Source organism: Coptis chinensis, chromosome 8, assembly GCF_015680905.1.
Source record: "Coptis chinensis isolate HL-2020 chromosome 8, ASM1568090v1, whole genome shotgun sequence".
Classification (NCBI taxonomy): Eukaryota; Viridiplantae; Streptophyta; class Magnoliopsida; order Ranunculales; family Ranunculaceae; genus Coptis; species Coptis chinensis.
Window position 1 is genome coordinate 90,729 of NC_141463.1, and position 27,080 is coordinate 117,808.

A 27,080-nucleotide genomic window follows, 5' to 3' on the forward strand; every position below is an offset into this window, starting at 1 on the left:
TAAAGCACCGCAACACCATAAATTGTTTCATTCACTTTATTAATTCCTGCCATATTTGCATGCGGTGATGTGATGTTGATCTTACTTGTAAGGAAGTAAGGCCATGAGCAATGTGAATCAAAAATAACAGCATGTAAAGAGAGTCTTTGACCACCCACTGCCATAACTCACTCCGTACCACCGTAGAAAACCGAACACACAACTACTACTCCCAACGGTCACATACCCCAAAATCCGGTTCATCTTTCTAAACCGGTCAAGCATGCTTGGCCTTCTTTGTACACGTGTAACAGTCCAATTGGACCCTGTAACTAGAGAATCCAATGTTCACTTTTCATATTTAACAACCATTATAAGTACGCCTTTGGTCTCTAACCACTTCACCCAGAGCTAGGCCATTTCTCTCCCACCAAAAAATGGCGCGCAATGCCCACTTCTTCTTCTTGTTTCTTCTCTTCTTAGTATCCTCAGTCCATGCCCACAACTATGAAGATGCATTGCAGAAAAGCATACTCTTCTTCGAAGGCCAACGTTCCGGTAAACTCCCTCCAAACCAACGCCTCAAATGGCGTTGTGACTCCGCACTAAAAGATGGCTTTTCCACTGCTGGGGTAAACTACATTTCTCACAGTTTTGATCCTGTGTCTGTACTCTGTACCAGTAGTAAGTAACTAATAAGTAGTAGTTTGGCCATGTTTTTTACAGGTGGATTTAACAGGAGGGTATTATGATGCTGGGGACAATGTGAAGTTTGGCTTCCCAATGGCATTTACAACAACAATGTTATCATGGAGCATTATTGATTTTGGGAAAACTATGGGTGGAGAGTTGAAAAATGCCGTTGGTGCTGTTAAGTGGGCAACTGATTATCTATTAAAAGTAACGGCGGTACCAGAAACAGTTTATGTTCAGGTGGGAGATGCATTTTCAGATCATAACTGTTGGGAAAGGCCAGAAGACATGGACACATTGAGAACGGTCTATAAAGTTGATAGGGTCCACCCTGGTTCCGACGTGGCCGGTGAGACTGCTGCAGCTTTAGCTGCTGCTTCTATTGTGTTCAGATCACGTGACCCCCATTACTCTTCTCTCCTCCTTGATAGGGCCGTTAGAGTACGTTACTGTTTTCTCTGCTTTCACAATTCACATACATTCTCTCTTTATTAAAGCAATATCTCATGAGAAGTTGTCAATTGTCTTTGTGTGTAGGTATTTGAGTTTGCTGACAAGTATCGTGGTGCTTACAGTAGTAGTCTGAGATCTGCAGTTTGCCCATTCTATTGTGACTTCAATGGTTATCAGGTGTGATAAGTTGATTAGCTAAATGTAGAATGTTGAATTAATTTCCGTTGACTTGTTGTTTTGGTACTTGATATTTCATAATTTAGTGCACTTTGACTCATGGTGTGTAATGATGATGATGTTACATGCCTAGAATCTATGCATTTCAATTAGAGAAAAATGTAATAATTTGATGAATGTATGCAGGATGAGTTACTTTGGGGAGCAGCATGGTTGCATAAAGCGTCAAGGAGGCGGGAATATAGGGAGTACATTGTGAGAAACGAAAATGTGTTGGGTGCTTGGGATACCATTAATGAATTTGGTTGGGATAACAAGCATGCTGGTATTAACGTTCTCATTTCCAAGGTAACATGATTTAATTTTGTTCAAGTACATTTCATGTGATACCCAATCTAAGTTTACCGACTGTAAAGAGAATATATGGTTTGGGATTATTGGTTTGTGCTTACTCTGTTACTCTGTTGTTTCTGTCCCTTTTTGGGACTGGAGACATTTCTGACCGTTACTTTGACAAAAGCACCTTTGCTATGGTCTTTATCAACGGTCTCATAGTACGTATTACTGCTCTGATGGTCAGGAAAATAAAACTGCTTTCACAGAATGATTTTGAGCTGTTTTGTAGTGAAAAAGTAGAGAAAAGGTTAAAATTTAACAGTCTCATACGGAGAAGTTAGGCCCCATAATAAAAACTGATCATTTTATTCTACATACATTGGAATTAGAAGTACATCAGTACATCATATTCAGTTTATATACACAAAATGTTTACTTTTACCATATTTTCCTCCCCAGTTACCCAGGAGGTGAGAGAGGGAGCACAATAGATGGTCAATAACACTGAAGAGTGCATGCATTTTTGGAAAAAGTGGGGGAGCCTTTTTTATCATTAGACATTGAAATCAATTTCTGACACTAATCTTATGTGGCAAAGTCCCTCGACTAATTTATTTCGTTAGTCTCTTGAAGTCTAATTCTCGCTATTGTGTTTGTATATGTTCAGTCTTTTAGAGTGATAGAAGCTAAATTTTTGTTTTTTATACTGTGCTCTTACACTCAAAAGTTTAAGAAATAGCCAAATAGGATATGATAGAGGCTACAATCTTGATCTTCTGTTGCACTTGAAATTAAGTAGGAACCCAATGGCAATTAGTGCAAGTTCTTAGTTGATGGAAAATGGACATGTGAAAATGTGAAATAATGACTTTTTTTACTTTTGATACACCTGCTCAAAGTCTCAAACTGGTAGGTCCAAAAGAGGTGGGGAATCTGCATGTGAAACAAGGCAGATAGGAGTATAGGCTATAGGACAACTAGTTCCATTTTGGCCATTCTTCGACTTTTCAGTGATTTCTTCCAATCACATGGTCTCCTCACGAGGTATAGAGACTCATGTAATCAATCAAATGAACTTTCTATCTATTGATTCTATTCACAAGAAGACACGAGTTGCCTACGGTTAAGGTGCTATACAGATTGCAGCATGTGATCACCACCACCAGTCCATTGGATTCCTCTTTTGTTGTTTGCTCAAATTTCAAACTCCAAATCATTCGGATAAATAAATTTAGATTATCCGTACTTGTGTCCCTAGTTCAGTTGGTTATACAGTACCTGTAACAATCTACAAGGCGACAATATGACAAAAGTACTTAGACAAAACAACGAGTACAGACTACAGAGACCAAGTCAGTTTTTTTACTTTATTATATTGTGCACCTTTGAACACACACTCCGTGTGTTTAAAAGACTAAAACACGCTGCAATGTATAGCTGTAGTATTTCAGTTGTGAGTTGTGATCGAGCTGCATGCTACACACTACTTAAAATGAGTTTTTGGTTTTAAATTAGAGTTTAAATTAAGAAAACTGAAATCAGTCTTTTGGCTAGTGGTGTAGTACGTGGTGTAGTACGTGGTGTATCAGTGGCTCAGTGTACGTATGTATGTAAATGAGTTCTCTTAAAATTTCTCCAACGGAAACTTTTAAAGGAAAAAGATAACAACAAAAACAAATACACCTGAGAAAAATGTGTGTGTCAAGAAAATTATATCTTTGAATCCTATTGACTTGGTTTGTGTGTTTCCGTTCGACGTGGTCATTAGTTGCTGAAATCATAGGTATGATCATATCTGAAAATGCTTCGATCTGTCCTACAGGAAGTATTGATGGGAAAGGCAGATTATCTAAAAAAATTCAAGCAAAATGCAGATAGCTTTATTTGTTCTATCCTCCCAGGAACATCTCATCCTCAAATTCAATATTCTCCAGGTACAAATGATTCTTATCTAACTGACTTTAGCTCATTTATTTCTCATCAACTTTTATCCGTTCTTTGCATGACAACCTTACCATTTTCTCTATCTTTTCCGGGGGAAAAGGCGGACTCATTTTCAAAGCTGGAGGAAGTAACATGCAGCATGTGACCTCCCTTTCGTTCCTGCTACTGGCATACTCTAATTATCTAAGTCATGCCAACAAGGCAGTGCCATGTGGTGGGGGTAGATCTGTCACATCATCTCAGCTCAAGCGCTTGGCTAAACGTCAGGTATGAAAAAAGCCCACAGTCCCACTGTAATTCCACTAAGTTTCGATCCATTCTAGACAATGTGAACAAACACACGTTGAGAGGACTACGCTATGATATCAATTTCTGGACTTTTTGTTACCCTACACTAAAAGAGAAGTGATTGTTACACTTGTTGTGCGCACCAGGTGGACTACATTCTTGGGGATAATCCATTGCAGATGTCTTATATGGTGGGATATGGTGCACGATACCCATTACGCATACACCACAGGGGGAGTTCACTTCCTTCAGTAAGGATCCATCCAGACCGAATCGCTTGCAAAGCTGGATCTCGTTACTATCTCAGCCCAAACCCAAATCCTAATCTTCTTGTTGGAGCTGTTGTTGGTGGACCTACTAATACTTCAGATGCCTTCCCAGACTCGAGGCCTACTTTTCAGCAGTCTGAGCCCACTACGTACATAAATGCGCCATTGGTGGGTCTTCTGGGGTACTTCTCAGTCCATCCTGCTTCATAAATCATAACCAACTGTAAAAGCAATTGAGTGGTGCACAAGAGTTAGCACTCAGGCACTCACCATGCTTGTTATTATCGTACTAGGAATATTGTAGTTGTAATCAATGAAGATAGAAAATCTGCAGTAGTAAATGTACTGTCTGTTGTTGTCTACCACATCACATAATATAAGCAATATATTCCAAGAGCATTCTATATGATGTTTTACAATTTGAGTATTGCTTGGTGCCTTGTACTAAACAACTCAAGATTTGCATGAGAACTCTTACCGCAATTCTTACCGAGATCGTGTAAATTTGGACTAGTAGAAATTGAATAGAGATAATAGAGATACTTGCGGTCTTGCCTAAGATACTTCAAGACTTCAAGTTAGCTAAGGTATCTTAATACATCGGAACTTGCAAACTAGTTCCATATAGAAGCAAATTTTGAAAAAGTAGAAAGTAAAAAGGTGGTTTCGAGGGATGTGGTGGTTTTGTTAGGTGATCTTCTCATGTTACTACCCAAATTTTGATCAAACAGTATCCAAATACAATCCAAACATTTCTTGCTATTCAAAGTTTGAAAGATTTGATTTGGCATTTATCTTACAAGTTACAACTCTCGAGTGGATTTTGAAATAATCACTCTACCCCTCAAAGCTCTTTGTATATCAAAATTAATCTCACAACCAAAATCTGATACAATTTTCAGTATTTGAATGCTTTTACAAATATTTGCACCATACATCAAGAACTAGGTAGTAACTCTGCTTGCCATTTTTTAGTGCAAAGGAGCGCAACTTACCAGGAAATTATGATCAGTGTATTATCTGGGTTAGTGTGTTTTAGGCGCAAACAATAGAAGGAAGGTGTAGGTTTCCATCTTATTAGAACGTGATTTATAGGGTGTAGGAACTACAAAATCCAATTAATGTTAGAATAGACAAATGCATTTCAATTTCTGTAGGAAGGCATTATGACACTGGAAACAATAAATGTACTTTGGGAATATATATCTAAAGAAAGTTTGGTTACTATGACACTGCTCTCCGACGTACAGAAAGAAAGAGCCAATATATGTATAACTTAAATCAAACATTTTCATTCCCATGTCGGGACTTGTCCTTCAGGAGTACTTGTTTTAATCCTATTCGGCAATCCATTATACATCTTAAGATGTCGTTCTAAGCTCTAAGCTGGAAACTTTATATATGTCCTGGGAATGGTGGAACTTCAGGACTGAACTCTAGTGCTGCTTGGGCTGAGATGAATGTGCCAGTGTGCCACTTACATGATCAAGTCATCCAGAGCAGGAGTGCTAAATGGTAGTTTGAAACCCCCGAAAGCAATCAAGAGAAACAACAGCCATATTGGTAAGATTCCCAAGCAAATTGACATCAAAATGTCATGCCCTGCATAGAATTAACACAAAATGTGAAGATGTGAGTGAAATGCCGATTGGCACCAATTAACAACGACATTCAGAACGCAATAAGAGAACATGGTGAGTTGTATTTAGACAAGCCAAAAATTATATCAGCAATCACATAGTCAATTCCTCATCGAATAATTACTCACACTGTTTCAAATAAAGTGATTCTTAACATGCACGGTAGCATTGAGATGCCGGGTTTGAAGCTTTAGTTCGTTACAGACTTATAGTACGAAACTGGATGTTGCTGAGCGTGTTTATATATGCATATTGATGAATGGATTAGACTTAAGGAAGTATTGTACCAGCGGAAGGAGTAGGGCCTTTAGTGGCATCAAGAATCCATTCTCCAGTTTCCCGAAGCTTTTTCTCTACTTTGCTTTCTGGATAGTTTGCCGGGGTGGACGATATCATGTCAAAGAGTGTCTGCTTCTCTCCAGCCCCACTGATACATTACATTGAAGAGTCAAGATAAATACATTATACCAGCAAGTAGAGTGAGAAGATAACATGGGGAATAAAATTTATGTGGTGGTAATGATGGCATGCCTGGGATCATTATCGCGGAATATGCCAGCACCAATTGCTCTTTCCATCTCAGTAACTGAAGGTTGTTTCTTTGGAATGGTGTTGGACTTATGAGTAGCATTTCTTATCTTGTTCACACCCCTTGGCTTGTTCTCTTGGTTATGGATAGTAGGAGGAAGACTAGATGAGCTGTTTTTGGGTACTAAAGAGGCGAAAACGAGAGCGTTGGTAGTGGCGGTACAGCTTAAACCAAGGCTGCTCACCATGATTTGCTACTGCTTTCTTGCCTACTACAATTTCAAGTCATCCAAAACTTTCTGCTTGAACGTCATCCACTCAAGAAAATATCATAAATTTTATCTGTTCTGATATAGTTGTAAAACTGACCCCAGAGTAAAACTTGCTGACTATTATTGGTCCTTGACTCCTTGTATAAACAACTGTATATGGGATTAGTTATCAAGCACAAGCATAAAGTAAGAATTTTAGTAAGAAAAAACTACATAAACTGATTCCAGTATGAAAACTTTCCTATCTTTGATCCTGATTTTAGGTTCCATATCGCTGGGAATAATGGTACTAGTGGATTTTGAACCCAAGTCTGTGGTTAGAGCCTAGAGGTAACAACTTTCAATTTTAACCAACTAAGCAACTTGGCATTTTCAACCATGTAGGCATCTAGACATCTAGTTTTGTCACTTTAAAATACTTTGATGATCAATTCCAAGGAGAACACCTGCAAGCTAAGTAGTACAGGCAAGTCACTCTGAGCATGCAACTCAAATGTATCAATTTGCTAGTGCATTTTCAACATATATGCCGTCACTCCGAATTTCTAATTCCAATGAGTAGAATAAATATACTTGTGAAGTAACCTTCACTACATACTAGTTTCTCGTCAATTTAGTAGGCAGAATTTGAGAGTTTGTTATAGACTTTTAGTACAGAGCCAATCATGCAACAGGCCTAATAGCAAAACGATGACAAGATATAGACAAAGGGAGAACAATAATAAAAAGAAAATACGTTATTTACGTCATTTAACTGCGACTAGGATTAGAAGCATTTTTTAGTCTATGTCGTATAGTAGAGATATTTCAGGTACTCATATTTTGACCTGCATATTATATCATATATGTTAAGTATTAAGAATGTTTATGCACTGGTAAGAGTCAGGGGCGGCCCTGAGTTCTTAAGGGCCCTATCCGAGCACTTAATGTGAGGCATCCCTACCTTTTGAGATCCTACAAAAAACCTATATAGAGTTGATTAAAATGAGGTGAATTGATAGGTTGGAGAAGAAGAAAGTGTTATTGTGCAGTACGCTTTCTGTCTTGTGAGTAAACTAGTGGTTTTCTTAGTAGACACTGTAAAAACATAAAACGTGTAGTAATAGTCGTCACTGAATTCAGGGCCCTAGTTATAAGCAAAAAATTTGGGGCCCCAGCTGCCCGCCTCTCTCGGCTACCCTCAGAGCCGCCCCTGGTAAGAGTTAGTCATCATTGTTCAAGATCTACACGGTCGATGGCATTGTTAACTCTATCCATAGCCTTCTTTGCCTGAACAAGAAGATAGTAGCATTTTAGATTTTACTCATTTGCCAGTAAAATTGAATTACTGATGAACTAAGGACAGTCAAACTGTTTTCTCACTTCTTGTTCCCAGTCAGTGCGTATGGTTAAGATTAGAAGAAAGAAGGATTGTACAAAAAGTGCACATGTAATTCCTAACCAGAGTCCCTGTTAACAAAATTTAGGTGCAGAATATTCTGGTAAATGCAAAAGGAAGAATGTATAGACCAAGAAAGAATTGAAATAATAAACGATACTCACCTTTCCTCCAAAATGGAAGACAAATGCTAAAACAATACCAGAAGGAATGCCAGCGAGGTAATAGGCGCCTAGATTGACTACAGCACCAACCTTCTGCCGGCCACTCCCTCTAACGGCGCCTACATATTAAGAGATGTCCCCTGGTAAATTCATTGATCTTTGTGAATTTAGTTGAGCATGTTATTTGAGGTATAAGTTTCCTTCTGGAGTATATGCTTTTTGCTAAAGGAATTTATAGTGGCCTGAAAGACGAGACTGAATTTCATCCAATAAGTGGATGAGATTCATAAGTGGAAGGTGAAGTGACAAAAACCTGAAAGAACAGACTGGATGCCATCAAGTAAGTAGGATGCTGCGATCAATGGCACCATAATTGCAACGTATTCCACTACCCTCTCCTCATTGCTATAACATTTGCCCCACACTCGACGCACCAGAATCATGACTGAACCTAACGAAATGCCTTCAATTACAAACATGGCTACTGCTACGCACACAGCTAACTTGGCAGCTCGTGGATGCCCAGCTCCCAATTCATTTGAAACTCTTGTGCTATAAAAGGAAAAACAAGTACGATTGGATCAATAAGTATAATTGAGAGAGAGGGCAGGAGGGTAGCACAAATCCATTCAGATGAACTAACCTCACTGTGCCACTCAGTCCTGCGGGGATCGTATAGATTATTGCACACGTATTAACGCTGTTCAGAGCAAACATATTAATAATGGTAAATAAAAGTACAAGATCGTATAGGAACTCTGTTAGTGGCTTTTAGTATGGACTATTTGTTAGAACATAGTGATATGAATTCGGTGAAAAACTTAACAGGGGAATATAATATAGGAAAAATTGAAAAGCTAATTTTTTTAATATGTTAACCTGATTGACAACACTGATGTTTCTAGTTTTGCATTAGGGAGAAAGCCCGATATTAGAACCATCAGCTCGAACGACCAGAGTTCCAAGCTGTTCCAAGTCACAATACAACAGATAACAATAATAGGTGATTTTCCTAAATCTGATAGTAGTAGAATACCAACTTGCATAGAAAGGTGGATGCAGCCTTACCACATCATAACAGCAGAAGGAACAGCAAGCCTAAAAAAGTGTAGTACATCATGAAATGCAGCTCTTGAGAAACCTGTCCAAGTATTCTTGCAAGATGGGGAGAAATTGACATAGAGTACCAACATAATAGCATTGACCCAATAGGAGGTAACATTTGCCAATGCTGCACCTTTAATGCCAAGGCCACATTTGAAAATAAGAATCCAACAGATAGGAAGATGTAGTAATGTTGTAATTCCCGCACTTATCATCATTGGGAATACATTATTTTGAGCTTGCAGAAATCTGATATGACACTGAAGAATGGAATAGGCAAAAATGATGGGGATCATGAAACGAGCATACTGTCCCGCTTCTGCCGCTATATCTGGATCTTGACCCACGGCTGCAAGAATGTAACCTGTGTTTGCCCACACAAATGCGAGCGGAATGCTGACAAGTAAGAGAACAAACATAGCTCTTTGCATATGAACACCGAGCATATGATACTGTTTAGCTCCATAGGACTGACCACATAAGGTGTCCAATGCGCTTGCCATTCCAGCCTATCCAATGCCAGGATAAACAACGGGATTTGGAACTTCATGGAGCATATAAATAATAAATGCTCATAAAGATAATTAGGAAATATTTATGTAGTACAAACTACATTGATTTGGTATTATTACACATGAAAACCAATATGTACACAGGTCTTTCCAATTAAGGTTTGGAAGAGATTTACCCCTCCCCTAATTGGTATGATGGTCTAGCCACACCAAAATTGTGTAGTTACTGCTGGACCGAAAAATCTAACATCTACATCCTACTTTCGCAATAGATAGGTTCATTCTAAAGGAATAGATTAGGATGTTTTATTGTTGCTAATAAGTTCCTATGGTACCAGATGATTTATTTATTTATAAACGATGAATCTTATCTCAGGGGCGGAGCCAGGATTATATGTTCCCCAAGTTGTAGTACTAATCATGAACAAAATACTTGTGAGATGTTTTATTTTTAGGGCTATACATGCAGTATACCATTCAATAGCTTTCCTTTCCTTAGTTAAGTGAGTAAACAAACGCCATCCTAAGTGCTTATGGCCATGATGGGAGAGTTACGAATCGGAGAGAGGGAAGAAAAGTGGAAGCAACAAAGTGGGTGCAACTTGGGGCGGGTTAGCCCAAGCCAATGGACTAAAACCCGATTTTTGTTGGTCCTGGGCTAACATGTCATATCCGTGGTCCAGGTTTGGTTTTGTAAAATCAAAACCTGACTTGGTTTTGGGTTGGTCTCGGGTTAGAATATCAAAAAACTGAAAAACCCGAGCTTGTGTGCATATATGTACGTATATCTTTCAATCTTTCTATTATTGTAAAAATAAGTTGAGATTCTCTATTTTAGAGAGAATAATGTAATCATCAAGGTTAGTTTCTCTTTCAAACAATCAAATCTCTTTGATTTCATTAAAGATTTTAATTTTGATGTTTTTTATCTCCTAATTCTAAAAAATATCCCTAAAAACTTGACCAACTCAATATAATCCGACCCAACCCGAATTGTTCCATAGTTAAAGACCGATTAGGGCTTGGTCCTTTCGAAAACATTTGAAACTCGATAAATTAAAAACCCGAAAGATCCATTAAAATTTCGACCCTCCGACATTTTGAATTTTGAATTTTTTCGAATTTCGATATATATCCACCGAATATTGAACCCCTTTTTTCGAATATATCGAGTTTCGATATGAATTTATATCTATATAATCCATATATATCGGGCTTTGTTAATATTGAAAATTTAAAATATCCGACCCGATATACAGGGCTTGATCCCGATATTTTAGGTTGAAACATTTGAAAAAACGAATATCCGATATATCCGATATATCTCGGTTTTTTAGTACACTGATATATTAACCGATATCGAAATTTTGGGCCTTGGATGCAACACTTACTTCTTGGGCCATTAGTCAGAAACTCAAAAGAATTAAGAATAAGATGGTCCATAATCAAATACTACCTTGGGCTTACTGATATTATTCTCAAGATCAACTTTAGACTGATTTGGGCTTAGCTAAATGTTCATACTGGGCTTACAGCTTACTAGTATTTTATTTTCCCAAGATCTACCCTGGGCTTAACTCAAGACAGCAGTAGTTCCTAAGCTAGCAATGGAACAGAGTCCATCCAAAGAATCGAACAAAGTAAAATACACTTAATTCAATAGTTGGACGCAATGTTTTTCTATGAAAAAATAGCCACAATGATGAACTACAAACGTAAAAATCCAAATCTAGAAAAAAGAAATAAGATGAACATACCAACAAACTGAAGCCAGTGACAGAAGCAATGGAAGTAGCCATGGATGCACCAGAAAGAGCTAGCTCTCCAAGATGTCCCACAAACATAACAGATATCACCTGCAATGAGAATAGCAATAGATTCACTGCTATAAGAGGTCCTGCTAACCATAATTGCTTCTTCACCTCTGCAACAATATTTGCTCTAAGAAGACTCTTTTTGTATCCAAGAGAGTTTTCTTGAGTTTTCACAAGAAGAGGAGTTTCAAGACACGGGTTTGTCTCTTCAGTATCCATTTTTTCCCTGCCAATATAAGAGAAATATTGAGATTACTTAATATAGGGAAGAACGAAATATGCATTATGTAATATTGTAGTGGAACTTTCTAACATTTCTTCAGTAGGCCCTCCCCAACACACTCACTCTGTTACGTACACCAATTGTTCTGCTAAGTAGTACAAGCAAATCCAAATTTCATGTTGTCGGCACTCATCAGTACTGCTTTAGGATCTTCCAATTTGACTGGCAAGTGGCAACAGTTATAAAAATTCCATCATTGTCCCTGATCACAGCGTCAAACATGTCGACCATTCATGCTTCATTTCTGATATTATGCACGCAACAGGTATTAAGGTTGTTGCCACAGTGCTTTGAGTTGATACATTATTATATGACTTGTGACGCAAGGAATTAGCTTTTATGAAGAGCAAGAAATACCAATGGCATTTCCCTTGATTTTGCTTTTGATAGCTTACTTGAGAATAATGGTACTAGTGGATTGAAGCCAAGTCTGTGGTTAGAGGCAACAACTTTCAAGTATAACCAACTAAGCAACTTGGCCCTTTCAACCATGTAGGCATCTAGTTTTGTCACTGTGAACTACTTCGAAGTAGATGTGCCCCTTGATCAATTTCAAGGAGAACCTGCAAATAGTACAAGCTAAGCAAGTTACTATGAGTGCAATAACTTCATTATCTCGTAGCCTTTGGATGTTGCAACTGGTGGGTATCCTTCAACTTAATAGATCGAGAATTGTTGGTTTGACTGAGGGAGGACCTTATTCCATTCCTAGTGGAATACTAATTATTGGGAGTCATCCATAACTATCCCTACTAGTTTCTACATCGATATAGTACGCAGAATTTGATGGTTTGTTTCAGTACAGAACCACTCATGCTCATGCAACAAGCCAAACAGCAAAACGTACGTTAATCAGATAAAAATAAAGGGATTTCATACAACTGAGATTTCTCAAAATGCAGTTGATTTGTCTTCCTCAGGTACTCATATTTTGAACTGTATATATATGTCAACTAACAATGTTCATGCACTAATAAGAGTTTGTCATCATTGTTCTAGATCTACACGGACGATGGCATTGTAAACTCTATCCACAGCCTTCTTTGCCTGAACAAGAAAGATCATAGCATATTAGATTTCACTCATTTGCATGTAAAATTGAATTACTATTTGAACTAGAGACAGTAAAATTGTTTTCTCACTTCTTGTTCCCAGTCAGTACGTATGGTTATGATTAAAAGAAAGAAGGATTGTACAAAAAGCGCAAATGTAATTCCTAACCAGAGTCCCTGTTAACAGAGTACAATAAGATGCATATTAAGGACTGAATGCCATTCCATATTCTGGTACATGTACAGGGACGAATATATAGACATGAAAGAATGAGAAAAAGTAAATGATACTCACCTTTCCTCCAACATGGAAGACAAATGCTAAAACAATACTAGAAGGAATACCAGCAAGGTAATAGGCTCCAAGATTGACTACAGCACCAATCTTCTGCCGACCACATCCTCTAATGGTGCCTAATATTTAAAGATGTCCACTAGTTAAGTTTTTGATCTTTGTGGATTTAGTTGAGCATGTTATTTTGAGGTATAAGTTTTCCTTCTAAAGTAGACGTTTTTTACAAAAGAAATCTATAATGGCCTGAAAGACAAGATCAGTGAATTTCATCCAATAAGTGGAAGAGATTCATAAGTGGAAGGTGAAGTGGCACAAACCTGAAAGAACAGCCTGGATACCGTCAAGTAAGTAGGATGCTGCAATCAATGGCACCATAACTGCAACATATTCCACTACCCTCTCCACATTGCTATAACATTTGCCCCACTCTCGACGCACTAGAATCATGACTGAACCTAATGAAATGCCTACAATTACAAACATGGCTACTCCTACGCACACAGCTAACTTGGCAGCTCGTGGATGCCCAGCTCCCAATTCATTTGAAACTCTTGTGCTATAAAAGGAAAAACAAGTAAGATTGGATCAACATTGTATAATTGAGAGAGGGGCAGGGGTAGCACAAATCTATTCAGCTTAACTAACCTTACTGTGCCACTCAGTCCTTTTGGGATCATAAAGATCACCGCACACGTGTTAAGGCTGTTCAAAAGCAAACCTATTAATAATGGTAAATAAAGTACAAACTCTTATAGGAACTCTGTTAGCTTAGTAGCTTAAGTCGCTAACGGGTATTTTTAATATGGCTGATTTATTAGAATATACTGATATGAATACGGATTAAAACGACCCTGTTATCATCATTTGAGGGGGGGAAATATAGGAAATTAAAATTGGGAAAGTTATTTGTTTTTATATGTTAACCTGATTGACAACACTGATGTTTCTAGTCTTGGATTAGGGAGAAGACCAGATAGAAGAACCATCAGCTCGAACGACCAGATTTCCAAGCTGTTCCAAGTCACAATACAACATACAACAGTAGGTGATTTGACTAAATCTGAAAGTAATATAATACCAACTTGTATATACAGGTAGATGCTGCATTCTTACCAGACCATAACAGCAGAAGGAACAGCAAGCCTAAAAAGTGTAGTACATCATGAAATGCAGCTCTTGAGAAACCTGTCCAAGTATTCTTGCAAGATGGGGAGAAATTGACATAAAGTGCCAACATAATAGCATTTACCCAATAGGAGGTAGCATTTGCCAATGCCGCACCTTTGTTGCCAAGGCCAGATTTGAAAACAAGAATCCAACAGAGAGGAAGATGTAATAATGTTGTAATTCCAGCACTTATCATCATTGGGAATACATTATTTTGAGTTTGCAGAAATATGATATGACACTGAAGAATGGAATAGGCAAAAATGCTGGGGATCATGAAACGAGCATACTGTCCCGCTTCTGCCGCTATATCTGGATCTTGACCCACCACTGTAAGAATGTAACCTGTGTTGGCCCACACAAATGCGAGCGGAATGCTAACAAGTAAGAGAACAAACATAGCTCTTTGCATATGAACACCGAGCATATGATACTGTTTAGCTCCATAGGACTGACCACATAAGGTGTCCAATGCACTTGCCATTCCAACCTATCCAACAAAAGGATAAACAGAATAAGAGTTATAATCACTGCAAAGGACTTCAACAACGGTATTTGGAACTTCATGGAGCATTTAAAAAATAAAGGCTCAAAGATCATTAGGAAATATATCCTTAGTACAAACTACATTGATATGGCAATACACATGAAAACCAATATGTACACTGGTCTTTCCAATCTCCCCTAATTGGTATAATTGTATAGCCACACCAAAATTGTGTAATTACTGCTGGATCATTAATAGCTAACATCTACATCCTATTTTACCACATTATTGTTTATTTAGAGTAATGGCAACCGTTCGCGATAGATAGATGGGTTGATTCTAAAGGACATTCTAAAGGAACTGCTGTCTCGAGGAAGTTCCTACGGTAACAAATGAGTTACAAATGATGAATCTTATCTCTGCTCAAGACAGCAGTAGTTCCTAAGCAATGGAACAGAGTCCCAGGGCCGGCTCTGAGGTTTGGGTGGCCCTAGGCAAGCCTCCTTAAAATGGGCCCTTTTGCTTAGGAAACCAAAAAAAAAAAAGAGCTTACGGTAACTTTGTTTCTTTTGTTTCACTAAGGCAAAGTCCAATGGTGCATCACCCTCTATCTCCATTCTACCAAAAAACAGTGTTTTGAGGATGGGGAGTCAATTGTGGTGTTCAATGGTTCGGACCATTCTACGCCACTTCAACCAGCGCGGAATTAACAAAAAAAAATGTATTCCACGCCACTTCAAATGGCACGGTATGAAATTGAAAAATGTACTCCACGCCACTTCAAGTGGCACCGTTTGGGTTTTTACAAACCACGCCATTTCAACTTCATGGAAATACACTCAGATTCCTCAATATTACTCTTATATGGAGAATATTATGGAGATAAGAGGTAAAAACCACCACTTCCACTTTTGAAATGGGGAGCCATTGCACCCAAAATTCTAAAGGACTTGCGATACAGCTTAGGGGTGACTTCTCTCGGATTTAACCTCCTTCGAATTTTTCAAAAAAATTTCGAACCTAAATATCTATATCCATTTTTTTTCGATTCAAAATATATTTCCATTTGGAATAACTCGATAAGAATACTTGTAAAAAAGATCCACCACCAATGTTCATTGTAGGGGAGAAAACCATCCATTTTTTTAAGGAAAACCCATTTTCATTCAAACAAGGATCCAAGAAAAATAACATGCACCCAGCCTAAAGGACTTGCAGTATTTGTTGTTTAAATCTTTTTAGGTGAACCAAAATAATGGATTATGGTCTTGGACCAAACTTTAAAAAATAATAATAATAATATGGACATGAGTAGTGAGTAAATATAGTCCATTTTTGTTTTTTTTTTTAAGTAAAAACTAGAAAATGAATGAACCTAAATATATAGCAAATAAATTGGCAATAATATCGGGGCCCTCGGATTTTAGAATTATATCCAAATCCGATCCAATTTTTTTTCGGAATTTTCGGAAATCGGAAAATCGGCCCATAAAAACTACACCCAAAGCCAAACCAATTTCGGGTCGGATTTCGGAAAAATCGGAAATTCGGCAAAAAGAGACACCCCTAGTTGAGCTTATGAACCAAATGGGCCTAACCAAACTTTAAAAAAATAATAATAATAATATGGACATGAGTAGTGAGTATATAGTCCATTAGGGCCCTAAATATATAGCAATAAGTGGGGGCCCTATGTGGCCTACCCCTCAGAGCCGGCCCCGGGAGTCCATCCAAAGAAACAAACAAAGTAAATACACTTAATTCTATAGATTGACACAAAGTTTTTTTTTCTGAAAAAATAGCCAAAATGATGAACTACAAACCTAAAAAATGCAAATCTAGAAAAGAGAAATAGGACGAAACTTAACATACCAACAAACTGAAACCAGTGACAGAAGCAAAAGAAGTAGCCATGGAAGCACCAGAAAGAGCCAACTCTCCAAGATGTCCCACAAACATAACAGATATCACCTGCAATGCGTATAGCGACAGATTCACTGTTATAAGAGGTCCTGCTAACCATAATTGCTTCTTCACCTCTGCAACAATAATTGCTCTATGAAGACTCTTTGTGAATCCAAGAGAGTTTTCTTGAGTATTCCCAAGTAGAGGAATTTCAAGACTATCCATTTGTTTTCAATATGACAAGGATATTGTTAAATATCACTGGTGTGTTGAGATTCCCTGATAAAAAGGGAAAAGAAAATGGAGAATGCAATATGTAATATGGAAGATAAATTTTGGTTCTTTCCATTGGCGCATTGATTCATGCATCCTTAATTAAGGATTGAACACAACAGTTCTTCAGTAGGCCATCCCCAGCAGTCCAAATATAGTTAAATACAAAACATACACTAGCAAACAATTGAAAAAAAATTCAAAAAGATTGGTTAGATTGGTTAGTGAAGTGTACTGCTTTTGACCTTAACGAGGCTCTTCCAATTTGGTTGGCAGCAGCCACAAAAACTCCATCATTGCCCCTGATTAAGGGTGGAATTTGAGCCGAGGGCTCGGAGCTCGGCTTGGGCTTGGCTCGTTTAAGCAGCCACAAAACTCCATCATTGAGCCCCTGATCAAATAAAAAAGCTCGTGTAACAAATTAGCATCCATTCTTTAGTTCAAATAGCATATTTATGACTCCAAAATAACCGAATGCTAGAGCTCTCGGCTTGAAAACTCGTTTAAGGTGATGACTTCGTTTAACTATATGAGCCCGAGCTCAAGGGGATTTAAACTCCCTAGCGAGCCGAGCGAGATCAAAGAAGCTCGGCTTGTTTAGCCTCGAATTCCACCCTTACCCCTGATCACAGCGTATCCATTCTTCACTTCTGATGACTCCATAATACTAGGAGAATAAATATCTTGCAATGCTAGGAGAATTTTCGAAGTATTGGTTACAAAAAAGGTGTGAATTTTTAATAAGAACCTTAATGTGAACTTGAGTAGATCAGTAGAAGGATTAAAAGAACGGATGTTCGAGTGTGAATCTACTGTAATCAGCCAAGTACCAGTAGACCCAACGCACCTTGAATAACAGTTTATCTATGGCGTTCTGAGTTCTGACTAGACCATTGACACTTATTCAGTGCCCTCTTTCAGCTGAAACTCAGAACACTAGATGCTATTAGAGACGAAGGCAACCAAGTAGTCCATCTCAGCTAACGAGGATGTTCTTCATATTGACATTGACAATGAACATTTGCATGTGTTTTTACAATTCAAGTATATTCTAATCCATGATCCTTAAAATTCATAACTTTCACATTGAGCTCAAAGCCTGCTTCTTTTAATTTCTATACAACGAAAGGATCAATAGATAGATGGATGAAGGCGCTATTCATTGCTCAAAGAGAACAACTTATTCTCTAAGAAAAGTACTCCTCTTTCACTTCTTGAGATTACTTGTTTGGACACTGAACACCATTCGACACATTCTCGTATATATGTACATCAAGATCTAAACAACCCCTTAATATGTTTCCATATCGTCGTCGTTGCTTTCTGTGACATCTATCTCTCCTGCATCCTTTTTATTCATTGTGAACCTCCAACTGTCCCCCTCTGCTATTTCCCATTGTTTCTTCAGCTCATTGATAGCCTTGGTTGCCGCAGCTGCAATGGCTGGGTTGCTGTCTTGTGCTAGTCTCTGTCCAAAGAACCAGTACGTGCGTAAAAAAGAAGAAGAGGGTAGCTTGGCACTTCTATAGAATTTAAATCCGAGAGATCACTTACCTGTAAGGCTCCCATGCCTGCATTTCCAAGTGTCCACATGGATGGAGCTGCTGTCAATGCATTGGCTAGTGCTTGCCTACAAAAGCAGAAAAACCAAGAAGACAATATGAACCTAGGATGAGGTGCAGCGGTTTTCGCATTAGCTACTTTCAACATAATTAGATGGGTTGAGTTAACTAGTATTACCACCACCCCCCTAGATGAGCCAATACTCGTTAACCCTAACTAGATTGATGAAAGGACCATAAATCTACGTTGGGATATCAAGCCAAACTCATCAAGTAGGTATACCTGAGACATCAAAATCAGGTGTTGCCGTACATTAGGGAGTAGAGTAAACAAATTACTATATTTATCCAGATTAGAATTTGAACAAGAACTAGACTCACATCCCATGCTCCAAAGATCACACAACTGTATGGATTACTGAATTCACTAAGATTGGTATTGTTGGCAATTTTGTAGTAAGGTAAAGTAACTTTACTGATGTCGAAGCGTGTAAACTTCTATGATCATCTCAATAGGGCTCCTAATTCACTGTTGTCACCATGATTCCAGCTCCTCCTATTCTTGTTTTGTTTTGAACTTACGGGCTAAAATTCACTATTGTAATCTCATAGATTTTAAACTGGAGCACTTTCGTGTTTTATCAGAGTTGCTATTTGCTAAGCTTGTAAACAATTTCATATGTGACGTACAACATTATCAAGAGTATAAGAGGGAATTAGGAGAAAACTTTACCTTGTGCTTACGTTAGGAGAGCTTGAGCATTCCGCTAATAGTGATACACTACTTTTACCATCCATTGCATCAAGATCTATAAGAGCTGCAACAACCAATTCGAGCTGGCCGCAGATATTAAAAATACATCAATTAGCACAATCATACTTAAATATACATATAGCCACGGTACATTAAAAACTAAGATCATGCATAAATAATCAAACCTCTTCAGGATCAGTGTAGTCGATTCCATCAGCTTCAGATAGCGCAGATGCCATACTCCAGTAAACCTCCTGTGCACTCACCATTTACAACAAATTAAAACGAAATTGGTGAACTCAAAAGCAAATTAAAAAGAAGATAAATGTTGATGCCACCATAAGTTTATACCTGAATGGCAGTAATACGATCAGTAGAGACCCCTCCAGATAGAAAATCAACAGTCTTTCCATTCTTTTCAAGCATGATGCTCAGCACATCACTAGCAGATAGAGATCCTTGTTTCCTACGCAAGGGACTGCATGTAAATAAATACAAGCCAATTGAATAAAATGAACAAGGAAGCAATACAAAATATTTAGGATGGGCGTGGAAATTTAGCACTTACAGATCATACATCTTGCTGACCATTATGTCGTCGATGTTCTTCACAAACTGAAAGACCAGAAAACAATTGGATCTTCAATAACAATTTCATAAAAGGCAAACACATTTGAAGATAGAAAAGAGAACGTTAAATCTGAAAATCAATCTTTAAGAGGGAAGAACAAATTGATAATCTGGTGGATTCAAATATGCCTACAAAGAATAACTCTTGTGCAGAGCTTGAGTGTCAATTGGTGATGGACCCTAGCAATGCACATCTCCTACAAGATCTCCATGATTTAAATATTTATTGCAGTAGTTTCAAAGCCACAAATATAGAATATTGACAAGGATTTGCTGATCTCCAGTTCAGTTAAGCATATTGGTGTTAGTTTTTTTTTTTCTTGAATCAGTTTTTTCTTTTATTTAATCAAATGGTAGAGGTCTATTGAATTTCGACAAGGATTTGTCGTCCAAGCTCAGTTAAACATATATCTTAGGCATATGTGGAATTAGGTTTTTCCTTCTTCAATCAGCATTTTCATTTATAAAAATGGGGAAAAAAAACAATAAGCCAGTCATACTAGTTGTTGTATAGTAGGTTGTGCAATTGAATTCGAGCACTAAAGCGTTTAGACCTTACAAAATTCAGAGAAACTCCCCCCAACCCCCCTTACTAGTCCATAATCCCACATTGCAGTACAATGGTGCAAGTACTACGCATTCCACAGTTTCCCAGAGCAAAATAATTATCCTTGTGACTTACTAGATCAAATGATTATTATTGGAAAAACTTCATCTACACAAAGAGCATATAACCACGGAGATCCAAGAAGAGAACATTTAAATAACAAGTTATAGTACCTCCAAAGCCATACAGGCGTCTTCCATGGCACGCCTTTTAGCCAAAAGGTCAGCTCTCCTCAAGTCAGCCTGTAAAAACAGAGAAATCCTTAGAAAGGTTCCGCTGCATAACAATTTAAAAGAAGTATTTAGTATTTTAATTTTCCTAATATCATAAGCTATTTTACTTCTTAGTGTCTACAACTGATAATAGAAGAACGAAATAAACCTCTTGGACTCTTGGTACAATATTGCAAGGAAGAACAATTTCAAAACAAACCCACTTGTATCAGCTGAACCAACTAATGACCTGGTTCAGGTTTGCAATTATAGATTTGCAGGGGAAGGTAATTACACTAATAAATCTTACAATTGCATCTTTACTATGTCCCCAAAAAATAAATCGTGTTGAGTTGGTATTCCATCAACCACAGCCACAGGTAAGGGTGGAATTCGAGCTAAACGAGCCGAGCTTTACCATGCTCAAGCTCAGCTCGTTAATTACATGAGTTTTCAATTGAGCTCTAGCTCGGCTCATATAGTTAAACGAGCAAGCTTCTAGCCGAGCTTCATCAAGCTCATTTGTTACACGAGCTTTAATACTAATCTTTTAATTACAGTACGCAACCATGGGAGACTTCAGGTGCCAAAGTTAAACGAGCTAATCTTTTAATTACAAATATACTATTTGAGTTAAACGAGCTCGGCTCAAATTCCACCCTTCCACAGGACTATGAGAGGATATTTATATAAAAAGGTAACAAAAAATTCACCCCTACCAATCAACACAAAAGACAACATTGTAACAATAGTAACAAAATAAAAATTAAAAAATTAAAAACAAAAAAATAGGATTTAATGATACCAGATGATCAAAACTTAAAAAAAGAAAAAAAATATATAACACCTCTAAGGCTCCATCATTCCAATGCTTGTCTGCTGCCCTTCTTAATTTGGTCTGTGCTTTGTCTTTGAGGATCTAGCAGTGGATGTGGAGCATTGATACTTCAGTCATTCTCATACCAACATAGTAGTCTAATAAAAATAATTCTAGGATGAGCTAGAAGTGCATACTGTGGCTATGTGGTGTAGGCGCTCAGCTTTTTTCTTCACACCATGGTCAATCTTCTCAGTGTCCTCTCTTGCCCTAGCTGAAAGCATTAAAATGTTAGAAATGAAGGAAAAGAAGTAAGAGCATGATATACAGCTTACCATCAAGCTTAAGAAACTCTGAACCAAGAACTGCAACATCTTGGCATGCACGATCATTCAACTTCATTATACCACTAAATCATATTTGAAAACAGGGTGATCAGCTAATCTGGCTACAAAATCCATTTGAGAGGAGCAGGGCAACTACTTACATGTAATATGTGTACATCCATGAAAAAACAAACATGATCCATGGAAAGAAAAATTACCGAGAAAGCAAGACAAGGTCATTGCGTGCCCTTTCATTTACATACTTCGCATCATTATGAACAAATCTGCAGATATAAGCTAAACCATGACTTGAGTAAGTAGAACTGTGTCCAAATAAATCTTTAACCTCTTCATGTCGTATTTGAGCTCTGGCACAAGACGAGAATGTCAATAAATATGAAACATGATCTTACCGCTTAGCTTTCGTACAAACTTTGATGCATGTAAGAAAACAAATACACCTACTCTGAAAGATGAGATGGTACTGAGATATGATACTACATTCATATGCATAAGTTGTGAGAGAGGCAGAGATCTCATGGATAACCAGATGAGCAATCCACTTTTTCTGGTTGCAAGCAAACTCATATTATTATCAAACTTCAAGGAGAAATTATGCTTCATTTGGAAAATAGATTTAGACACATGGAATAGAGTTTCATGTTAGCTTAATGTAGGCATTGCTCAGTAGTTTCATGTCATGCTCAGATAAATAAAAGATACGCTTACGCAAGTGCTTCAAAGCAGAAATGCAGGAGAAAAATATTGCACTGGAGGGGATCTAAGACGACAACTTTGTATCGCTGCGCGGTATTGAAAAAAAAAATACTAGCCAGTCACTTAACTGCAGGAGGTTGCGGGTTCAAAACCTCATCTGGGGAGTTTTTGTTTATGTGTATATTTGGGCACTTCATGGCTAGTGATGATACAACCCTGGTTTCTCTAGAGCCAGTAATGGGATGAGACTACCTAGGTGGCAATTACATGTCAAGTTTCACTGTCGTAGTTGCATGGATTGTAAACAACAACTTCTATATATAGCGAGGTTTTCTAAACACGTAAGTAAATAACTCTACCTTGTACACAATGGTGTATTGTTACCTAGATACATCAGAACAATCGTCTGAATGTCGAACTTTTTCTTCAGTATTAGGTGTTCCTGTAGAGTGGCAGAGAAAAGAATTTTCCCGAGTAGATGGCTTCCCAGATATCCACCTTGAACCATCAGAAGAAAAATTCAGCTTCGCTGTTAAGAGGTGGTCATAACTTGGTCTTCGCAACTCAATCTTTTGAGCAATAGCATGTGATCCAGTATACTGTAATGACTTGGGAAAAGAGTTAATGACTCGACATGATTCAGTGATATTGGTACTGTTAGTCCCCATTGGCAATCCAGTCGAATTGCTTGTAGAAAGTGAGCAAGAACTCTGTCAATCAGTTGGGTATTATATAATGCTAAGAAGAGCTTAGCATAAATTCCCCTTAGCTAACATAATCCTGAAAAAACAGAACCAGGGCATCAGGGAGTGTTGTATAAAATTTATAGCAGGTAAAATTATCTACCAGAAACAAGCATGATACAATCTTAATAGATTGTATATAGATTTGGGTTAATTCGAGGAAAACCCGAGACCTCCGTATGGTTCTATTGAGGGAACCAATGCCTCCAAGATAAACACAGTGTGTCAATCACAATAATAATCAGTCTACTCTTTGCTATTCCATGAAACAATTTAAATAGGAGCACAACACCATATACTCCACTACACCACTACATGAACCACTACAAAGAAAATGCCTACAAAATAGGAAACCAACAGAACCGATAAATGTCTAAAACAGGACTAAAACCACTTTCCTACGTGCATAACAAAACAACTCATACAACATTCTTTCATAGTTGCATGTATCATGGTTACAGTAGCAGAAAAGTTCTCATTCTATTATCATTGTTAATAACCCATTAGAAAGTCTAGTACACCAAACACATCTAGTCACCTGTATAATGATGATGAATGAGTAAATCATATTAACTAAACTATCCACAACTAAATAATTATTTTCATCACTCTAAATCAAGACTACCCCTCAAAATAAAATCTAAACTAATCAAGAAAAACTGGGAGTACTTACTTGGTGAAGCCTGTACTACACTTAGATTGTCAAATGAGATAGAGAAATGAGAGTGAACAGTTGTAGTTGGTAGCTTAAGTACTGAATGAAAGAGAGAGGGGACCATGCACAGTGAGGACGAATTTACATCCACAACTTCAACCTTTGGACCTCTTGTTGCCAACAGCAGCATTCTACACCTTGTAACAAAACAAACCAATGGAATAATCATGGATAAATACAATTTTCAATCTGAGGTCAATACTTACCAAGGGACCCAATTCCCCATACTACACTACACTCTTCATATGGCCCACTACGCCATTGATCTTTATGAGATAACATCTTCGATGGAGCATGTAACCTTATTAGGAGACTAACTAGGTACTCCTAACCATAGATGCATGCATGTAGTCCTGGAATCTACTTTTCAATCTATAAGCCCTCTTCGAGTCAACTATAAAGCCAACCAGGGTTGAAACATGCACGATGTGCTCTATGTCAATTCATACGACACTTGTCGATCAATCGATACCTTGAAAAGTAGTCGAAATTTCTTAGTTGAGTAATTTGAGCCACTAATAAGCATATGAATAATGTTAAGAGAAAGTCCTCCACTCCTCCTAAGTCCTACTACTTTACCAATAACCAATAACCAATAACCAATAACCAATCATTTTTAATTGATTAGTGGGTTGTTGTGAGGTGGAAAATGAAAATTTTGGACTGCTAATTATAATTCACCAAACCTATTAATGAAAACGTTGCCAATCTAGTTATGAATTTTTTTTGTGCAGAAAAATGTTTAGGCCCATCAGTAAGATGGTTAGTATATATGTAACTATGTATAAGTAAACATAAAAAACCAGTCATATACAGTTATACACTAATCATACAGTAATACACACAGCAGCCACACAATCATCCAGGCTCTATGGATAAAGTAATGAGTGAATGGTCCACTAATAACTATTTGCCATGTATATTTTTCAGGCTTTCAAGATGGCAAAATATATAATGCATAATCTTTGTATGGCAAGAAATCACTTGTGAAAACATAGATGATAAAACTAAACTCAAAAGATAAGGTACCATTAGATATAGAACTCCAACAATATGAACAGCTCAATGAGCTACCAATCTGCCAGGGCCTTGCCAACCACATTCCAAATCAATTGCAGCAAGCATCATTCTATTTTCCTAGCATCAAAAAACACACACCAACATAATGTCCAGTCTGGTGAAGCTCAGAGTCCATTAGTATTTAAAAAATCACCGCTCGTCCGCATCAATTTAAAGACTAAGAACTTCTTATGGCCCCAGAAGGCATCCAGTTTAGCGATTGAAGTTGGAGCTATATTAGCTGCTGTAAGATTCTAATGACTACACTCATACAGCTATTCTGTTTTATGTACATAAATTTACAATGAAGTTTATGGTCTAGTGAATAATAATTTACAGGTTGAGCAACCAGCATTCGCAGTGACCGGAGTAAACAACCAAGAAGATTTCACATGGACGCTTATACAACTAGGAATTATTGCATTCTGGTACTTCTTAATCATGCCGGTGAGTTAGTTACAAACAAGATTTGAGTTTGTTGCAACTGATGAAATGAATGAGCATGCAATTGACACCATGTGTATTTTTTGTACATGAATTCAAGCCAATTATCCTAAATTGGCTTAGGCTCAGATGGTTCAAAAGGATGCTCTTAGAGATGTATTTGCAGTTCATGTTTGTGTTCTTGTTCTTTCCTGGGTGAGTAACTCTCTTTGCTACCAAACTTTCTTTACAAATTTGATAAAAAAAATTTGTGATATGAAATTTAATATTGACGGAAGAAAACACTCAGCCTGTTTTAGAGGTGTAGTCTAACTTAATTAATTATCATTCACACTCTTCAACACCTTTAGAATGTAATGGCTTCATTCTTTCATTAATTATCATTTCGTGAATTCTAACTACTTTAAAGTTTAAACCCTAGCAGATTAATTTATGAGTTTTTGGAGCTGCGGCTCAATTAACTCATTGTCAATTCGTTTTTAGTCAAATACTGACTACTAGATCACAAAAAGATGTCCTGGATCCTCCGTAATAATAAATTATTATTCCGTTCCTGCATAGTAAACGTTTATTTAGTGTCATGAACAGTTTATATAGTGTGTTGAACAATTTTTTCATTTACGTTTATTATATGGTTGTGGACAAAACACTAAATAAGTTGTTCAAAACACTATATAACATGTCCGTAAACGGATAATCCGTTTAAAAGAATTTCTATAGAATCATTGCTCATAATAATTTCACTTTTTCTCCTCTCCATCTACAGAATATTATTATGGGCACCATTTGTCAACTTCAGGCGACTACCTCGTGATCCTACCATGAAATATCCATGGTCAACTCCTCAAGATCCTTCATTAACTGACTCGCAATCACGTTGACACCAGTTGAAGGCGCCAGGCAATAAGTCTTTCCTTGTGTCAAATTGTACAATATGTAAAATTTACCAGTTCGTAAATCATAGTTACAAAATTATTGGCACTACTTTTACATACCCATGTACTCACCACATGCAGCAGTCAATGGATTGCACTATTGCAGTGTCATAATATTTGTACAAGTCTTGTCGTATCCGTTGAATCGGAGATTCGGAGCATAGCTGATGCACAAACAAAATTGGCTTATCTTCTGTTGGAACGTGAATGCAAAAACTACAAGATAATGTAGTTTAATACTTTAATCATAGAACTCTACAACTCTATGGATCTGGGTATATAAATCAGTATTGAGACCGGTTCCTCTATAACCGGGTACAGAGATCTCTCTACCACACACACATTTCCTATCTCAGCGCACACACAGATATCGAGACACATATTTCGAACTCAGATCAATGGTGAGATAATACTGTTACAGAGATGATCTCTGTACCCGGTTGTAGAGATCTCGAGTCCATCAGAATTCACACTTCATAGGCACATTCATAGCTGCTGTTGACTAATCTATCAATATTCTAGTAGCTACGGAAAAATATTAAAAAA

At 37.5% G+C, this 27,080-nt stretch overlaps 6 protein-coding genes across 19 annotated transcripts; 2 read left to right on the forward strand and 4 right to left on the reverse strand.

The window, feature by feature from the left end:
* Positions 1–89: 89 nt before the first annotated feature.
* Positions 90–4,538, forward strand: GH9B1 (glycosyl hydrolase 9B1). Its single transcript, XM_086577243.1, has 7 exons — positions 90–611; positions 706–1,113; positions 1,210–1,302; positions 1,489–1,650; positions 3,461–3,572; positions 3,683–3,849; positions 4,017–4,538. The coding sequence occupies exons 1-7, from the start codon at positions 417–419 to the stop codon at positions 4,347–4,349; spliced, it is 1,470 nt and encodes a 489-aa protein (XP_086433369.1). The 5' UTR covers positions 90–416; the 3' UTR covers positions 4,350–4,538.
* A 774-nt stretch (positions 4,539–5,312) lies between these two features.
* CRR3 (chlororespiratory reduction 3) lies at positions 5,313–6,566 on the reverse strand. The gene is made up of 3 exons (XM_086577253.1): positions 6,311–6,566; positions 6,067–6,206; positions 5,313–5,741 (listed from the first exon to the last, which is right to left on the reverse strand). The coding sequence occupies exons 1-3, from the start codon at positions 6,553–6,555 to the stop codon at positions 5,617–5,619; spliced, it is 510 nt and encodes a 169-aa protein (XP_086433379.1). The 5' UTR covers positions 6,556–6,566; the 3' UTR covers positions 5,313–5,616.
* A 25-nt stretch (positions 6,567–6,591) lies between these two features.
* Positions 6,592–12,827, reverse strand: LOC147479088 (protein DETOXIFICATION 16-like). 8 transcript variants are annotated; one of them, XM_086577240.1, is made up of 10 exons: positions 11,865–11,980; positions 11,495–11,777; positions 9,701–9,734; positions 9,190–9,574; positions 9,001–9,087; positions 8,765–8,821; positions 8,435–8,673; positions 8,122–8,240; positions 7,942–8,028; positions 7,552–7,848 (listed from the first exon to the last, which is right to left on the reverse strand). In XM_086577240.1, coding segments are annotated over exons 1-10 (1,353 nt in total). In that variant the 5' UTR covers positions 11,867–11,980; the 3' UTR covers positions 7,552–7,788. The 8 variants fall into 8 exon arrangements, with proteins under 8 accessions (XP_086433365.1, XP_086433366.1, XP_086433364.1 ...); XM_086577238.1 differs by lacking the exon at positions 11,865–11,980 and adding an exon at positions 12,714–12,827 and having other exon boundaries at positions 9,190–9,734; XM_086577236.1 differs by having other exon boundaries at positions 9,190–9,734; positions 11,898–12,025.
* LOC147479089 (protein DETOXIFICATION 16-like) lies at positions 12,722–17,045 on the reverse strand. The gene is made up of 8 exons (XM_086577254.1): positions 16,708–17,045; positions 14,300–14,838; positions 14,106–14,192; positions 13,827–13,883; positions 13,499–13,737; positions 13,182–13,300; positions 12,977–13,063; positions 12,722–12,881 (listed from the first exon to the last, which is right to left on the reverse strand). Exons 1-8 carry the CDS (start codon positions 16,963–16,965, stop codon positions 12,822–12,824), a joined length of 1,446 nt encoding a protein of 481 aa, XP_086433380.1. The 5' UTR covers positions 16,966–17,045; the 3' UTR covers positions 12,722–12,821.
* Positions 17,046–17,989: 944 nt separating this feature from the next.
* LOC147479090 (senescence-associated family protein) lies at positions 17,990–24,269 on the reverse strand. 7 transcript variants are annotated; one of them, XM_086577246.1, is made up of 13 exons: positions 24,055–24,269; positions 23,023–23,418; positions 22,140–22,289; positions 21,931–22,004; positions 21,793–21,869; positions 21,626–21,697; positions 20,740–20,808; positions 19,898–19,944; positions 19,681–19,795; positions 19,515–19,583; positions 19,309–19,412; positions 18,568–18,643; positions 17,990–18,481 (listed from the first exon to the last, which is right to left on the reverse strand). In XM_086577246.1, exons 2-13 carry the CDS (start codon positions 23,304–23,306, stop codon positions 18,305–18,307), a joined length of 1,314 nt encoding a protein of 437 aa, XP_086433372.1. In that variant the 5' UTR covers positions 23,307–23,418; positions 24,055–24,269; the 3' UTR covers positions 17,990–18,304. The 7 variants fall into 7 exon arrangements, with proteins under 7 accessions (XP_086433372.1, XP_086433370.1, XP_086433373.1 ...); XM_086577244.1 differs by having other exon boundaries at positions 19,681–19,807; positions 24,055–24,241; XM_086577247.1 differs by having other exon boundaries at positions 19,681–19,807; positions 22,140–22,205; positions 24,055–24,208.
* A 664-nt stretch (positions 24,270–24,933) lies between these two features.
* NDHL (inorganic carbon transport protein-like protein) lies at positions 24,934–26,659 on the forward strand. Its single transcript, XM_086577252.1, has 4 exons — positions 24,934–25,401; positions 25,495–25,602; positions 25,700–25,794; positions 26,366–26,659. The coding sequence occupies exons 1-4, from the start codon at positions 25,150–25,152 to the stop codon at positions 26,478–26,480; spliced, it is 570 nt and encodes a 189-aa protein (XP_086433378.1). The 5' UTR covers positions 24,934–25,149; the 3' UTR covers positions 26,481–26,659.
* The last annotated feature ends 421 nt before the right edge of the window (positions 26,660–27,080 follow it).

What these genes read in the sequence shown, in the direction of transcription:
- GH9B1 (XM_086577243.1), top strand. Translation starts at nt 417, where the DNA reads ATGGCGCGCAATGCCCACTTCTTCTTCTTGTTTCTTCTCTTCTTAGTA. An exon ending in TCCTTGATAGGGCCGTTAGA is followed by an intron (nt 1,114 to 1,209) that starts GTACGTTACTGT and finishes CTTTGTGTGTAG; the next exon opens with GTATTTGAGTTTGCTGACAA. An exon ending in TCAAATTCAATATTCTCCAG is followed by an intron (nt 3,573 to 3,682) that starts GTACAAATGATT and finishes CCGGGGGAAAAG; the next exon opens with GCGGACTCATTTTCAAAGCT.
- CRR3 (XM_086577253.1), bottom strand. Translation starts at nt 6,555, where the DNA reads ATGGTGAGCAGCCTTGGTTTAAGCTGTACCGCCACTACCAACGCTCTC. An exon ending in TTCCGCGATAATGATCCCAG is followed by an intron (nt 6,207 to 6,310) that starts GCATGCCATCAT and finishes GTAATGTATCAG; the next exon opens with TGGGGCTGGAGAGAAGCAGA. An exon ending in AGGCCCTACTCCTTCCGCTG is followed by an intron (nt 5,742 to 6,066) that starts GTACAATACTTC and finishes AATTCTATGCAG; the next exon opens with GGCATGACATTTTGATGTCA.
- NDHL (XM_086577252.1), top strand. Translation starts at nt 25,150, where the DNA reads ATGAACAGCTCAATGAGCTACCAATCTGCCAGGGCCTTGCCAACCACA. An exon ending in GGTACTTCTTAATCATGCCG is followed by an intron (nt 25,603 to 25,699) that starts GTGAGTTAGTTA and finishes CATGAATTCAAG; the next exon opens with CCAATTATCCTAAATTGGCT. An exon ending in GTGTTCTTGTTCTTTCCTGG is followed by an intron (nt 25,795 to 26,365) that starts GTGAGTAACTCT and finishes CTCCATCTACAG; the next exon opens with AATATTATTATGGGCACCAT.
- LOC147479088 (XM_086577235.1), bottom strand. An exon ending in CATCCAGTCTGTTCTTTCAG is followed by an intron (nt 8,241 to 8,434) that starts GTTTTTGTCACT and finishes CTTAATATGTAG; the next exon opens with GCGCCGTTAGAGGGAGTGGC. An exon ending in GCACTGACTGGGAACAAGAA is followed by an intron (nt 7,849 to 7,941) that starts GTGAGAAAACAG and finishes CTTCTTGTTCAG; the next exon opens with GCAAAGAAGGCTATGGATAG.
- LOC147479090 (XM_086577244.1), bottom strand. Translation starts at nt 23,306, where the DNA reads ATGGGGACTAACAGTACCAATATCACTGAATCATGTCGAGTCATTAAC. An exon ending in GATTGTTCTGATGTATCTAG is followed by an intron (nt 22,290 to 23,022) that starts GTAACAATACAC and finishes GTCTTGTGCCAG; the next exon opens with AGCTCAAATACGACATGAAG. An exon ending in AGAGTTTCTTAAGCTTGATG is followed by an intron (nt 21,870 to 21,930) that starts GTAAGCTGTATA and finishes TAATGCTTTCAG; the next exon opens with CTAGGGCAAGAGAGGACACT.
- LOC147479089 (XM_086577254.1), bottom strand. Translation starts at nt 16,965, where the DNA reads ATGGATAGTCTTGAAATTCCTCTACTTGGGAATACTCAAGAAAACTCT. An exon ending in TATCCAGGCTGTTCTTTCAG is followed by an intron (nt 13,301 to 13,498) that starts GTTTGTGCCACT and finishes TTTAAATATTAG; the next exon opens with GCACCATTAGAGGATGTGGT. An exon ending in GTACTGACTGGGAACAAGAA is followed by an intron (nt 12,882 to 12,976) that starts GTGAGAAAACAA and finishes TTTCTTGTTCAG; the next exon opens with GCAAAGAAGGCTGTGGATAG.